A 16,596-nucleotide genomic window follows, 5' to 3' on the forward strand; every position below is an offset into this window, starting at 1 on the left:
TTCTGGCCTCAATCATAACGTGTGCCTTTCTTCTTCATGAACATTTCTCAGCTTTGTAAGTTTACCTCAAAACCTCAAAATAGTGCTACAGTGATGTCGGAAGAATTGCTAATGAACTCAAAATAATGCTAACAGTGATGTAGTGATAGTTGCTTCAAACCTCAAAATAATGCGACAGTGATGTTGGAAACATTGCCAATGATCTCAAAATGATGCGACAGTGATGGAGTAAGAATTGCTAATGATCTCAAAGTGATGCTAACAGTAATGTAGTAAGAGTTGCTACGAACCTCAAAATAATGCGACAGTGATGTCGGAAGAATTGCTAATGATCTCAAAATGATGCGACAGTGATGTAGTAAGAATTGCTAATGAAGTCAAAATGACGCTAACAGTGATGTACTTAAAGTTGCTAATCAACTCAGTGATGCTTAAAGTAATGCAGTACGTGTTTCGAACAACCTCAAAGTGATGCTGACAGTCATGTAGTAAGAGTTGCTACGAACCTCAAATAATGCGACAGTGATGTCAGAAGAATTTCTAAAGATCTCAAAATGATGCGTAAGTGATTTAGTAAGAATTGCTAATGAACTCAAAATGATGCTAACAGTAATGTAGTGATAGTTGGTAATAAACTCAGTGATGCTTACAGTAATGTAGTAAGAGTTGCTACAAACCTTTAAATAATGCAACAATAATGTAGAAAGAGTTGCTACGAACCTCAAAATAATGTGACAGTGATGTCAGAAGAATTGCTAATGATCTCAAAATGATGCGACAGTGATGTAGTAAGAATTGCTAATGAACTCAAAATGATGCTAACAGTAATGGAGTGAAAGTTTCGAATAACCTCAAAGTGATGCTGACAGTCATGTAGTAAGTTTTGCTACGAACCTCAAAATATTGCGACAGTGATGTCGGAAGAATTGCTAATGATCTCAAAATGATGCTAACAGTAATGTAGTGATAGTTGCTAATAAACTCAGTGATGCTTACAGTAATGTAGTCAGTGTTTCGAACAACCTCAAAGTGATGCTGACACCCATGTAGTAAGTGTTTGGAACAACCTCAAAGTGATGCTGACAGTCATATCGTAAGAGTTTCGAACAACTTCAAAGTGATCCTGACAGTCATGTAGTAAGAGTTTCTTTCGTCGTCTTTCGTCGTCCTCCGCTTCATCGCGAGGGCAGCAGTCTCAGCAAGGAAGTCAGACTGCCCTCTCCCCAGCCACTTCAACCAGCTCTTCCGGGAGGATCCCGAGGCGTTCCCAGGCCAGCCGAGAGATATCATCCCTCCACCGTGTCCTGGGTCGGCCTCCTCCCAGTTGGACATGCCTGGAAAACCTCCAGAGGGAGGCGCCCAGGAGGTATCCTCACCAGATGCCCGAACCACCTCAACTCGCTCCTCTCGACATGGAGGAGCAGCGGTTCTACTCTGAGTCCCTCCCGAATGACTGAGCTTCTCACCCTATCTCTAAGGGAGAGCCCAGCCACCCTGCGGAGGAAACTCATTTCGGCCGCTTGTATTCGCGATCTTGTTCTTTCGGTCATTACCCAAAGCTCATGACCATAGGTGAGGATTGGAACGTAGATTGACCGGTAAATCAAGAGCCTGGCCTTTTGGCTAAGCTCCCTCTTCACCACAACAGACTGGTTTAGCAACCGCAAGACTGCGGATGCCGCCCCAATCCGCCTGTCAATCTCCTGCTCCATCTTACCCTCACTCGTGAAGAAGACCCCGAGATACTTAAACTCCTCCACCTGAGGTAAGACCTCCCCCCCGACCCGGAGTGGGCAAACCACCCTTTTCTGGCTGAGGACCATGGCCTCAGACTTGGAGGTGCTGATTCTCATCCCAGCTGCTTCACATTCGGCTGCAAACTGTCCCAGCAAGAGCTGGAGGTCGTGGCCCGATGGCGCTAAGCGGACTACGTCATCCGCAAACAGCAAAGACGACATCCTCCCGCCACCAAACTCAACCCCCTCCACCACCCGGCTGCGCCTAGAAATTCTGTCCATAAAAGTTATGAACAGAACCGGTGACAAAGGGCAGCGTTGGCGGAGTCCAACCCTCACCGGGAACAAGTCCGACTTACTACCGGCCACACGGACCAGACTCTCACTCCTCCGGTAGAATGGCCGAATGGCCCTTTGTAAAGGGCCATCCACCCCGTACTCCCGGAGTACCCCCCACAGTATGCTCCTGGGAACACGGTCATAAGCCTTCTCCAAGTCCACAAAGCACATGTGGACTGGTTGGGCAAACTCCCATGCCCCCTCCAGCACCCTTGCGAGGGTGAAGAGCTGATCCATGGTTCCACGGCCAGGACGAAAACCACACTGCTCCTCCTCAATCTGAGGTTCGACTATCGCCCTGACCCTCCTCTCCAGTACCCTGGCGTAGACCTTACCAGGGAGGCTGAGAAGTGTGATCCCCCGATAGTTGGAACACCCCTCTGGTCCCCTGTCTTAAAGACGGGGACCACCACCCCGGTCTGCCACTCCAAAGGCACTTCCCCCGATGTCCACGCAATGTTGCAGAGACCTGTCAGCCAAGACAGCCCCACTACATCCAGAGCCTTGAGATACCCGGGGCGGATCTCATCCACCCCCGGGGCTCTGCCACCGCGGAGTTGTTTAACTGCCTCGGCGACTTCTGCCCCTGAGATTGGACGACCCCCCCCCCCAAGCACTCCCCAGACTCTGTCTCCTCCACGGAGTACGTGCTGGTGGGATTGAGGAGTTCCTCAAAGTATTCCTTCCACCGCCCAATTATCTCCCCAGTTGACGTCAGCAGCCTCCCACCCCCACTGTAAACAGTGTGGGCAAGTTGCCGCCTTCCCCCCCTGAGGCGACGGACGGTTTGCCAGAACCTTTTTGGAGCCGACCGATAGTCGTTCTCCATGGCCTCACCGAACTCTTCCCATGCCCGAGTTTTTGCTTTGGCGACCGCCACAGCTGCACACCGTTTGGCCTGCCGGTAGCGGTCAGCTGCCTCTGGAGACCCACAGGCCAGCCATGCCCTGTAAGCCTCCTTCTTCAGCCTGACGGCTCCCCTCACCTCTGGTGTCCACCAGCGTGTTCGAGGATTACCCCCGCGGCCGGCCCCAGCAGCCTTGCGGCCACAGCTCACAGCAGCCGCCTCGACAATGGCAGAGCGGAACATGGCCCATTCGGACTCAATGTCCCCCACTACCCCCATGACGTGATCAAAGCTCTGCCGGAGGTGGGAGTTAAAGATCGTTCTGACTGGTTCTTCTGCCAGGCGTTCCCAACAAACCCTCACTACTCGTTTGGGCCTGCCAGGTCTGCGCGGCATCTTCCCCTGCCATCTGATCCAACTCACCACCAGGTGGTGATCAGTTGACAGCTCAGCTCCTCTCTTCACCCGAGTGTCCAGAACATGCGGTCGCAGGTCAAATGATACGACTATAAAATCGATCATAGACCTGCGACCTAGGGTGTCCTGGTGCCATGTGCACCGGTGGGCATCCTTATGCTCGAACATGGTGTTCGTTATGGCCAAACTGCGACTTGCACAGAAGTTCAATAACTGAACACCTCTCCAGGTCATGCTGTCGTTGCCCACGTGAGCGTTGAAGTCTCCCAGTAGGACAATGGAGTCCCCAGCCGGGGCACCATCCAGTACCCTTCCCAAGGACTCCAAAAAGGGTGGGTACTCTGAACTAGTTTTCGGCGCATATGCGCAGACCACAGTCAGGACCCGTTCCCCGACCCGAAGGCGCAGGGAAGCAACCCTTTCGTCCACGGGGGTAAACCCCAACGTACAGGCAGAGAGTCGAGGGGCAACCAAAAAGCCCGCCCCCGCCCTCCGCCTCTCACCCGGAGCAACTCCAGCAAAAGAGAAAGTCCAACCCCTCTCAAGGACTCGGGTTCCGGACCCAGAGCTATGTGTGGAGGTGAGGCCGACTATATCTAGCCGGTAACACTCAACCTCTTCCACCAGCTCCAGCTCCTTCCCCACCAGAGAGGTAACGTTCCATGTCCCAAAAGCCAGCTTCCATGTCTGTGGTTCAGACAGCCGAGACACCCGCCTGAAACTGCCACCCAAACCACATTGCACCGGACCCCTCCGGTTCCCCCGATGAGTGGTGAGTCCAAGGGAGGACGTGCCTGTGTCTCCTCTTCGGGCAGGGCCTGGCCGGGCCCCACGGACCAAGGCCCGGACACCAGGCGCTCGCCTTCGAGCCCCCACCCTGGGCCTGGCTCCAGGGCGGGGCCCCAGTGCCCCTCCGGGCAGGGTACATGTAGCACTTGCTGGATTTTCCATGAAGGGTCTGTTGAACCGTTCTTTGTCTGGCCCTTCGCCTAGGACCAGTCTGCCTAGGTTGACCCTACCAGGGGAAAAATGCCCCCGACAGCATAACTCCTAGGGTCACTAGGGCACTCAAAATCCTCCACCACGGTAAGGTGACGGTTCCAGGAGGAGTAAGAGTTGCTACTAAACTCAATTTAATGCTACAGTGATGTCGTAAGAATTGCTAATAAACTCAAAATGATGCTAACAGTAATGGAGTGATAATTGCTAATAAACTCAAAGTGATGCTGACAGTAATGTAGTAAGAGTTGCTACGAACCTTTAAATAATGCAACAGTAATGTAGTAAGAGTTGCTACGAACCTCAAAATATTGCGAAAGTGATGTTGGAAGAATTGCAAATGAACTCAAAATGATGCGAACAGTAATGGAGTGAAAGTTTCGAATAACCTCAAGGTGATGCTGACAGTCATGTATTAAGTGTTGCTACGAACCTCAAAATAATGCGACAGTAATGTGGTAAAAGTTGCTACGGACCTCAAAATATTGCGAAAGTGATGTCGGAAGAATTGCTAATGAACTCAAAGTGATGCTGACAGTAATGTAGTAAGTGTTTCGAACAACCTCAAAGTGATGCTGACAGTCATGTAGTAAGTGTTGCTACGAACCTCAAAATAATGCGACAGTAATGTGGTAAAAGTTGCTACGAACCTCAAAATATTGCGAAAGTGATGTCGGAAGAATTGCTAATGAACTCAAAGTGATGCTGACAGTAATGTAGTAAGTGTTTCGAACAACCTCAAAGTGATGCTGACAGTCATGTAGTAAGAGTTGCTACGAACCTTAAAATAATGCAACAGTAATGTAGTAAGAGTTGCTACGAACCTCAAAATATTGCGAAAGTGATGTTGGAAGAATTGCTAATGAACTCAAAATGATGCGAACAGTAATGGAGTGAAAGTTTCGAATAACCTCAAGGTGATGCTGACAGTCATGTATTAAGTGTTGCTACGAACCTCAAAATGATGCGACAGTGATGTCAGAAGAATTGGTAATGATCTCAAACTGATGGGACAGTGATGTCGTAAGAATTGCTAATGAACTCAACATGATGCTAAAAGTAATGTAGTAAGTGTTTCGAAAAACCTCAAAGTGATGCTGACAGTCATGTACTAAGAGTTGCTACGAACCTCAAAATAATGCGACAGTGATGTCAGAAGAATTGCTAAAGATCTCAAAATGATGCGACAGTGATTCAGTAAGAATTGCTAATGAACTCAAAATGATGCTAAAAGTAATGTAGTGATAGTTGCTAATAAACTCAGTGATGCTTAGAGTAATGTAGTAAGTGTTTCGAACAACCTCAAAGTGATGCTGACAGTCATGTACTAAGTGTTGCTACGAACCTCAAAATAATGCGACAGTGATGTCAGAAGAATTGCTAAAGATCTCAAAATGATGCGACAGTGATGTCAGAAGAATTGGTAATGATCTCAAAATGATGCTAACAGTAATGGAGTGAACGTTTCGAATAACCTCAAAGTGATGCTGACAGTAATGTAGTAAGAGTTGCTACGAACCTTAAAATAATGCAACAATGATGTAGTAAGAGTTGCCACGAAACTCAATATGATGCGACAGTAATGTATTAAAGTTGCTACGAACCTCAAAATATTGCGACAGTGATGTCGGAAGAATTGCTAATGAACTTAAAATGATGCTAACAGTAATGTAGTAAGTGTTTCGAATAACCTCAAAGTGATGGTGACAGTCATGTAGTAAGAGTTGCTACGAACCTCAAAATAATGCGACAGTGATGTCAGAAGAACTGCTAAAGATCTCAAAATGATGCGACAGTGATTTTGAAAGAAGTGCTAATGAACTCAAAATGATGCTAACAGTAATGGAGTGAAACTTTCGAATAACCTCAAAGTGATGCTGACAGTCATGTAGTAAGTGTTGCTACAAACCTCAAAATAATGCGAAAGTAATGTTGTAAAAGTTGCTACGAACCTCAAAATATTGCGACAGTGATGTCGGAAGAATTGCGAATGAACTCAAGATGATGCTAACAGTAATGTAGTGATAGTTCCTAAGAAACTCAGTGATGCGTACAGTAATGTAGAAGGGGTTTCGAACAACCTCAAAGTGATGCTGACAGTCATTTAGTAAGAGTTGCTAATGAACTCAATTCGATGCTACAGTGATGCCGTGAGAATTGCTCATAAACTCAAAATGATGCTAACAGTAATGTAGTGAAAGTTGCTAATAAACTCAAAGTGATGCTGAAAGTAATGTAGTAAGAGTTGCTACGAACCTTAAAATAATGCAACAATAATGTAGTAAGAGTTGCTACGAACCTCAAAATAATGTGACAGTGATGTCAGAAGAATTGCTAATGATCTGAAAATGATGCGACAGTGATGTAGTAAGAAATGCTAATGAACTCAAAATGATGCTAACAGTAATGGAGTGAAAGTTTCGAATAACCTCAAAGTGATGCTGACAGTCATGTAGTAAGAGTTGCTGCGAACCTAAAAATATTGCGACAGTGATGTCGGAAGATTGCTAATGAACTCAAAATGATGCTAACAGTAATGTAGTGATAGTTGCTAATCAAGTCAGTGATGCTTACAGTAATGTAGTAAGTGTTTCGAACAACCTCAAAGTGATGCTGACAGTCATGTAGTAAGAGTTGCTACGAACCTCAAAATAATGCGACAGTGATGTCAGAAGAATTGCTAAAGATCTCAAAATAATGCGACAGTGATGTCAGAAGAATTGGTAATGATCTCAAACTGATGGGACAGTGATGTCGTAAGAATTGCGAATGAATTCAACATGATGCTAACAGTAATGTAGTGATAGTTGCTAAGAAACTCAGTGATGCTTACAGTAATGTAGTAAGAGTTTCGAACAACCTCAAAGTGATGCTGACAGTCATGTAGTAAGAGTTGCTACGAACCTTAAAATAATGCAACAATAATGTAGTAAGAGTTGCTACGAACCTCAAAATAATGTGACAGTGATGTCAGAAGAATTGCTAATGAACTCAAAATGATGCGACAGTGATTTAGTAAGAATTGCTAATGAACTCAAAATGATGCTAACAGTAATGGAGTGATAGTTGCTAATCAACTCAGTGATGCTTACAGTAATGTAGTAAGAGTTGCTACGAACCTTAAAATAATGCAACAATAATGTAGTAAGAGTTGCTACGGACCTCAAAATAATGTGACAGTGATGTCAGAAGAATTGCTAATGATCTCAAAATGATGCGACAGTGATTTAGTAAGAATTGCTAATGAACTCAAAATGATGCTAACAGTAATGGAGTGATAGTTGCTAATCAACTCAGTGATGCTTACAGTAATGTAGTAAGTGTTTCGAATAACCTCAAAGTGATGCTGAAAGTCATGTAGTAAGAGTTGCTACGGACCTCAATATAATGCGACAGTAATGTAGTAAAAGTCGCTACGAACCTCAAAATATTTCGACAGTGATGTCGGAAAAATTGCTTAAGATCTCAAAATGATGCGACAGTGATTTAGTAAGAATTGCTCATGAACTCAAAATGATGCTAACAGTAATGGAGTGAACGTTTCGAATAACCTCAAAGTGATGCTGACAGTCATGTAGTAAAAGTTGCTACGAACCTCAAAATATTGCGACAGTGATGTCGGAAGAATTGCTAATGAACTTAAAATGAAACTAACAGTAATGTAGTTGTAGTTGCTAATCAAGTCAGTGATGCTTACAGTAATGTAGTAAGTGTTTCGAACAACCTCAAAGTGATGCTGACAGTCATGTAGTACGAGTTGCTGCGAACCTTAAAATAATGCGACAGTGATGTTGGAAGAATTGCTAAAAGATCTCAAAATGATGCGACAGTGATGTCAGAGGTATTGGTAATGATCTCAAAATGATGCTAACAGTAATGGAGTGAACGTTTCCAATAACCTCAAAGTGATGCTGACAGTCATGTACTAAGAGTTGCTACGAATCTAAAAATATTGCGACAATGATGTCGGAAGAATTGCTAATGAACTCAAGATGATGCTAACAGTCATGGAGTGAACGTTTCGAATAACCTCAAAGTGATGCTGACAGTCATGTAGTAAAAGTTGCTACGAACCTCAAAATATTGCGACAGTGATGTCGGAAGAATTGCTAATGAACTCAAGATGATGCTAACAGTAATGTAGTGATAGTTGCTCATCAACTCAGTGATGCTTACAGTAATGTAGTCAGAGTTTTGAACAACCTCAAAGTGATGCTGACAGTCATGTAGTAAGAGTTGCTACGAACCTTAAAATAATGCAACAATAATGTAGTAAGAGTTGCTACGAACCTCAAAATAATGTGACAGTGATGTCAGAAGAATTGCTAATGAACTCAAAATGATGCGACAGTGATTTAGTAAGAATTGCTAATGAACTCAAAATGATGCTAACAGTAATGGAGTGATAGTTGCTAATCAACTCAGTGATGCTTACAGTAATGTAGTAAGAGTTGCTACGAACCTTAAAATAATGCAACAATAATGTAGTAAGAGTTGCTACGGACCTCAAAATAATGTGACAGTGATGTCAGAAGAATTGCTAATGATCTCAAAATGATGCGACAGTGATTTAGTAAGAATTGCTAATGAACTCAAAATGATGCTAACAGTAATGGAGTGATAGTTGCTAATCAACTCAGTGATGCTTACAGTAATGTAGTAAGTGTTTCGAATAACCTCAAAGTGATGCTGAAAGTCATGTAGTAAGAGTTGCTACGGACCTCAATATAATGCGACAGTAATGTCGTAAAAGTCGCTACGAACCTCAAAATATTTCGACAGTGATGTCGGAAGAATTGCTTAAGATCTCAAAATGATGCGACAGTGATTTAGTAAGAATTGCTCATGAACTCAAAATGATGCTAACAGTAATGGAGTGAACGTTTCGAATAACCTCAAAGTGATGCTGACAGTCATGTAGTAAAAGTTGCTACGAACCTCAAAATATTGCGACAGTGATGTCGGAAGAATTGCTAATGAACTTAAAATGATACTAACAGTAATGTAGTTGTAGTTGCTAATCAAGTCAGTGATGCTTACAGTAATGTAGTAAGTGTTTCGAACAACCTCAAAGTGATGCTGACAGTCATGTAGTAAGAGTTGCTGCGAACCTTAAAATAATGCGACAGTGATGTTGGAAGAATTGCTAAAAGATCTCAAAATGATGCGACAGTGATGTCAGAGGTATTGGTAATGATCTCAAAATGATGCTAACAGTAATGGAGTGAACGTTTCCAATAACCTCAAAGTGATGCTGACAGTCATGTACTAAGAGTTGCTACGAATCTAAAAATATTGCGACAGTGATGTCGGAAGAATTGCTAATGAACTCAAGATGATGCTAACAGTCATGGAGTGAACGTTTCGAATAACCTCAAAGTGATGCTGACAGTCATGTAGTAAAAGTTGCTACGAACCTCAAAATATTGCGACAGTGATGTCGGAAGAATTGCTAATGAACTCAAGATGATGCTAACAGTAATGTAGTGATAGTTGCTAAGAAACTCAGTGATGCTTACAGTAATGTAGTCAGAGTTTCGAACAACCTCAAAGTGATGCTGACAGTCATTTAGTAAGAGTTGCTAATGAACTCAATTCAATGCTACAGTGATGTCGTGAGAATTGCTCATAAACTCAAAATGATGCTAACAGTAATGTAGTGATAGTTGCTAATAAACTCAAAGTGATGCTGACAGTAATGTAGTAAGAGTTGCTACGAACCTCAAAATAATGCGACAGTAATGTAGTAAAAGTTGCTACGAACCTCAAAATATTGCGACAGTGATGTCGGAAGAATTGCTAATGAACTCAAAATGATGCTAACAGTAATGTAGTGACAGTTGCTAATAAACTCAAAGTGATGCTTACAGTCATGTAGTAAGTGTTGCTACGAACCTCAAAATAATGCGACAGTAATGTAGTAAAAGTTGCTACGAACCTCAAAATATTGCGACAGTGATGTCGGAAGAATTGCTAATGAACTCAAAATGATGCTAACAGTAATGTAGTGATAGTTGCTAATCAAGTCAGTGATGCTGACAGTCATGGAGTAAGTGTTGCTACGAACCTCAAAATAATGCGACAGTGATGTCAGAAGAATTGCTAAAGATCTCAAAATGATGCGACTGTGATTTAGAAAGAATTGCTCATGAACTCAAAATGATGCTAACAGTAATGGAGTGAACGTTTCGAATAACCTCAAAGTGATGCTGACAGTAATGTAGTAAGAGTTGCTACGAACCTTAAAATAATGCAACAATGATGTAGTAAGAGTTGCCACGAAACTCAATATAATGCGACAGTAATGTATTAAAGTTGCTACGAACCTCAAAATATTGCGACAGTGATGTCGGAAGAATTGCTAATGAACTTAAAATGATGCTAACAGTAATGTAGTAAGTGTTTCGAATAACCTCAAAGTGATGGTGACAGTCATGTAGTAAGAGTTGCTACGAACCTCAAAATAATGCGACAGTGATGTCAGAAGAACTGCTAAAGATCTCAAAATGATGCGACAGTGATTTTGAAAGAAGTGCTAATGAACTCAAAATGATGCTAACAGTAATGGAGTGAACGTTTCAAATAACCTCAAAGTGATGCTGACAGTCATGTACTAAGAGTTGCTACGAACCTCAAAATAATTCGACAGTGATGTCGGAAGAATTTCTAATGATCTGAAAATGATGCGACAGTGATGTAGTAAGAATTGCTAATGAACTCAAAATGATGCTAACAGTAATGGAGTGAAACTTTCGAATAACCTCAAAGTGATGCTGACAGTCATGTAGTAAGTGTTGCTACAAACCTCAAAATAATGCGAAAGTAATGTTGTAAAAGTTGCTACGAACCTCAAAATATTGCGACAGTGATGTCGGAAGAATTGCGAATGAACTCAAGATGATGCTAACAGTAATGTAGTGATAGTTCCTAAGAAAATCAGTGATGCGTACAGTAATGTAGAAGGGGTTTCGAACAACCTCAAAGTGATGCTGACAGTCATTTAGTAAGAGTTGCTAATGAACTCAATTCGATGCTACAGTGATGTCGTGAGAATTGCTCATAAACTCAAAATGATGCTAACAGTAATGTAGTGAAAGTTGCTAATAAACTCAAAGTGATGCTGAAAGTAATGTAGTAAGAGTTGCTACGAACCTTAAAATAATGCAACAATAATGTAGTAAGAGTTGCTACGAACCTCAAAATAATGTGACAGTGATGTCAGAAGAATTGCTAATGATCTGAAAATGATGCGACAGTGATGTAGTAAGAATTGCTAATGAACTCAAAATGATGCTCACAGTAATGGAGTGAAAGTTTCGAATAACCTCAAAGTGATGCTGACAGTCATGTAGTAAGAGTTGCTGCGAACCTAAAAATATTGCGACAGTGATGTCGGAAGATTGCTAATGAACTCAAAATGATGCTAACAGTAATGTAGTGATAGTTGCTAATCAAGTCAGTGATGCTTACAGTAATGTAGTAAGTGTTTCGAACAACCTCAAAGTGATGCTGACAGTCATGTAGTAAGAGTTGCTACGAACCTCAAAATAATGCGACAGTGATGTCAGAAGAATTGCTAAAGATCTCAAAATGATGCGACAGTGATGTCAGAAGAATTGGTAATGATCTCAAACTGATGGGACAGTGATGTCGTAAGAATTGCGAATGAACTCAACATGATGCTAACAGTAATGTAGTGATAGTTGCTAAGAAACTCAGTGATGCTTACAGTAATGTAGTAAGAGTTTCGAACAACCTCAAAGTGATGCTGACAGTCATGTAGTAAGAGTTGCTACGAACCTTAAAATAATGCAACAATAATGTAGTAAGAGTTGCTACGAACCTCAAAATAATGTGACAGTGATGTCAGAAGAATTGCTAATGAACTCAAAATGATGCTAACAGTAATGTAGTGATAGTTGCTAATCAACTCAGTGATGCTTACAGTAATGTAGTAAGAGTTGCTACGAACCTTAAAATAATGCAACAATAATGTAGTAAGAGTTGCTACGGACCTCAAAATAATGTGACAGTGATGTCAGAAGAATTGCTAATGATCTCAAAATGATGCGACAGTGATTTAGTAAGAATTGCTAATGAACTCAAAATGATGCTAACAGTAATGGAGTGATAGTTGCTAATCAACTCAGTGATGCTTACAGTAATGTAGTAAGTGTTTCGAATAACCTCAAAGTGATGCTGAAAGTCATGTAGTAAGAGTTGCTACGGACCTCAATATAATGCGACAGTAATGTAGTAAAAGTCGCTACGAACCTCAAAATATTTCGACAGTGATGTCGGAAGAATTGCTCATGAACTCAAAATGATGCTAACAGTAATGGAGTGAACGTTTCGAATAACCTCAAAGTGATGCTGACAGTCATGTAGTAAAAGTTGCTACGAACCTCAAAATATTGCGACAGTGATGTCGGAAGAATTGCTAATGAACTTAAAATGATTCTAACAGTAATGTAGTTGTAGTTGCTAATCAAGTCAGTGATGCTTACAGTAATGTAGTAAGTGTTTCGAACAACCTCAAAGTGATGCTGACAGTCATGTAGTAAGAGTTGCTGCGAACCTTAAAATAATGCGACAGTGATGTTGGAAGAATTGCTAAAAGATCTCAAAATGATGCGACAGTGATGTCAGAGGTATTGGTAATGATCTCAAAATGATGCTAACAGTAATGGAGTGAACGTTTCCAATAACCTCAAAGTGATGCTGACAGTCATGTACTAAGAGTTGCTACGAATCTAAAAATATTGCGACAGTGATGTCGGAAGAATTGCTAATGAACTCAAGATGATGCTAACAGTCATGGAGTGAACGTTTCGAATAACCTCAAAGTGATGCTGACAGTCATGTAGTAAAAGTTGCTACGAACCTCAAAATATTGCGACAGTGATGTCGGAAGAATTGCTAATGAACTCAAGATGATGCTAACAGTAATGTAGTGATAGTTGCTAAGAAACTCAGTGATGCTTACAGTAATGTAGTCAGAGTTTCGAACAACCTCAAAGTGATGCTGACAGTCATTTAGTAAGAGTTGCTAATGAACTCAATTCAATGCTACAGTGATGTCGTGAGAATTGCTCATAAACTCAAAATGATGCTAACAGTAATGTAGTGATAGTTGCTAATAAACTCAAAGTGATGCTGACAGTAATGTAGTAAGAGTTGCTACGAACCTCAAAATAATGCGACAGTAATGTAGTAAAAGTTGCTACGAACCTCAAAATATTGCGACAGTGATGTCGGAAGAATTGCTAATGAACTCAAAATGATGCTAACAGTAATGTAGTGACAGTTGCTAATAAACTCAAAGTGATGCTTACAGTCATGTAGTAAGTGTTGCTACGAACCTCAAAATAATGCGACAGTAATGTAGTAAAAGTTGCTACGAACCTCAAAATATTGCGACAGTGATGTCGGAAGAATTGCTAATGAACTCAAAATGATGCTAACAGTAATGTAGTGATAGTTGCTAATCAAGTCAGTGATGCTGACAGTCATGGAGTAAGTGTTGCTACGAACCTCAATATAATGCGACAGTAATGTAGTAAAAGTCGCTACGAACCTCAAAATAATGCGACAGTGATGTCAGAAGAATTGCTGAAGATCTCAAAATGATGCGACTGTGATTTAGAAAGAATTGCTCATGAACTCAAAATGATGCTAACAGTAATGGAGTGAACGTTTCGAATAACCTCAAAGTGATGCTGACAGTCTTGTACTAAGAGTTGCTCCGAACCTCAAAATAATGTGACAGTGATGTCGGAATAATTGCTAATGATCTCAAAATGATGCGACAGTGAGGTAGCAAGACTTGCTAATGAACTCAAGATGATGCTAACAGTAATGGAGTGAAACTTTCGAATAACCTCAAAGTGATGCTGACAGTCATGTAGTAAGTGTTGCTACGAACCTCAAAATAATGCAACAATAATGTAGTAAGAGTTGCTACGAACCTCAAAATATTGCGACAGTGATGTCGGAAGAATTGCTAATTAACTCAAGATTATGCTAACAGTAATGTAGTGATAGTTGCTAAGAAACTCAGTGATGCTTTCAGTAATGTAGTAAGAGTTTCGAACAACCTCAAAGTGATGCTAACAGTCATTTAGTAAGAATTGCTAATGAACTCAAAATGATGCTAACAGTAATGTACTGATAGTTGCTATTCAACTCAGTGATGCTAACAGTAATGTAGTTAGTGTTTCGAATAATCTCAAAGTGATGCTGAAAGTCATGTAGTAAGAGTTGCTACGAACCTCAAAATAATGCGACAGTGATGTCGGAAGAATTGCTAATGATCTCAAAATGATGTGACAGTGATGTAGTAAGAATTGCAAATGAACTCAAAATGATGCTAACAGTAATGGAGTGAAAGTTTTGAAAAACCTCAAAGTGATGCTGACAGTCATGTGGTTTGAGTTGCGAGTAAATTAAAAATGATCCTGACAGTGATGTCGTAAGAATTGCTATTGACCTCAAAACGATGCTAACAGTAACGTAATGATAGTTACTAAGAAACTCAGTGATGCTAACAGTAATGTAGTAAGAGTTTTGAACAGCCTCAAAGTGATGCTGACAGTCATGTAGTAAGAGTTCCTACTAACCTCAAAATAATGCGACAGTGATGTCGTAAGAATTGCTAAAAAACTCAAAATTATGCTAACAGTAATGTAGTGATAGTTGCTAATAAACTAAAAGTGATGCTGACAGTAATGTAGGAAGAGTTGCTACGAACCTTTAAATAATGCAACAATAATGTAGTAAGAGTTGCTACGAACCTAAAAATGATGCTACAGTGATGTAATGAGAGTTGCTAGGAATCTCAAAATGATGCTCCAGTAATGTCGTGAGAGTTGCGACTATCCTCAAAATTATGCTACAGTGATGTAATGAGAGTTGCTACAAATGTCCAAATGATGCTAGAGTGATGTAATGAGAGTTGCTACAAACCTAAGAAATGATGCTACAGTGATGTAATGAGAGTTGCTACAAATGTCCAAATGATGCTAGAGTGATGTAATGAGAGTTGCTACAAACCTAAGAAATGATGCTACAGTGATGTGGTGAGAGTTGATAGTAATTTCAAAAATCACGCTGAAGTGATGTAATGAGAGTTGCTACTTACCTCAGAAATGATGCTACAGTGATGTGGTGAGAGTTGCTACGAATCTCAAAATGATGCTACAGTAATGTAGTGAGAGTTGCTACGATCCTCAAAATGATTCTACAGTGATGTTATGACAGTTGCTCCTAACCTAAGAAATGATGCTGACAGTGTTGTGGTGACAGTTGACAGTAATTTCAAAATCATGCTAAAGCGATGTCATGAGAGTTGCTTCTAACCAAACAAATGATGCTACAGTGATGTGGTGAGAGTTGCTACGAACCTCAAACTGATACTTCCAGTAATGTAGTGAGAGTTGCTACAAACCTCAAAATGATGCTGCAGTGATGTCATGGGAGTTGCTACTAACCTAAGAAATGATGCTACAGTTATATGAGAGTTGCTACAAATGTCAAAATGATGCAACAGTGATGTAGTGAGAGTTGATAGTAATTTCAAAATCACGCTAAAGTGATGTCGTGAGAGTTGCTACGATCCTCAAAATGATGCTCCAGCGATGTGGTGAGAGTTGATAGTAATTTCAAAATCACGCTAAAGTGATGTCTTGAGAGTTGCTACGATCCTCAAAATGATGCTAAAGTGATGTAATGAGAGTTGCTACTTACCTAAGAAATGATAATACAGTGATGTGGTGAGAGTTGCTACGAACCTCAAAATGATGCTAAAGTGATGTAATGAGAGTTGCTCCGAATCTCAAAATGATTCTAGAGTGATGTATTGAGAGTTGCTACTTACCTAAGAAATGATGCTGCAGTGATGTGGTGAGAGTTGCCACGAATCTTAAAATGATGCTACAGTAATGTCGTGAGAGTTGCGACTATCCTCAAAATGATGCGACAGTGATGTAGTGAGAGTTGCTACGATCCTCAAAATGATGCTACAGTGATGTTATGACAGTTGCTACTAACCTAAGAAATTATACTGACAGTGTTGTGGTGAGAGTTGATAGTAATTTCAAAATCATGCTAAAGTGATGTCATGAGAGTTTCTTCTAACCGAAGAAATGATGCTACAGTGATGTAGGCAGAGTTGGTACGATGCTCAAACTGATGCTTCCAGTAATGTAGTGAGAGTTGCTACAAACCTCAAAATGATGCTACAGTGATGTCATGGGAGAT

At 41.2% G+C, this 16,596-nt stretch overlaps 1 protein-coding gene across 1 annotated transcript; it reads right to left on the reverse strand.

Moving 5' to 3' along the window:
• Positions 1-2,636: 2,636 nt before the first annotated feature.
• On the reverse strand, positions 2,637-15,489 carry LOC147270724 (protein CFDP2-like). The gene is made up of 3 exons (XM_086205356.1): positions 15,479-15,489; positions 2,693-4,354; positions 2,637-2,661 (listed from the first exon to the last, which is right to left on the reverse strand). The coding sequence occupies exons 2-3, from the start codon at positions 4,288-4,290 to the stop codon at positions 2,637-2,639; spliced, it is 1,623 nt and encodes a 540-aa protein (XP_086061482.1). The 5' UTR covers positions 4,291-4,354; positions 15,479-15,489.
• Positions 15,490-16,596: the final 1,107 nt, after the last annotated feature.

Source organism: Aulostomus chinensis, chromosome 1 (assembly GCF_037954235.1).
Source record: "Aulostomus chinensis isolate RoL2024-O1b breed Wild chromosome 1, RoL_Achi_v1.0, whole genome shotgun sequence".
In the NCBI taxonomy this organism is placed as follows: Eukaryota; Metazoa; Chordata; class Actinopteri; order Syngnathiformes; family Aulostomidae; genus Aulostomus; species Aulostomus chinensis.

Coding starts and splice junctions, on each gene's coding strand:
- LOC147270724 (XM_086205356.1), bottom strand. CDS start 4,290: ATGGAAAATCCAGCAAGTGCTACATGTACCCTGCCCGGAGGGGCACTG. Junction 2,662..2,692: donor GAGGAGACAGAGTCTGGGGA/GTGCTTGGGGGG, acceptor GTCCAATCTCAG/GGGCAGAAGTCGCCGAGGCA.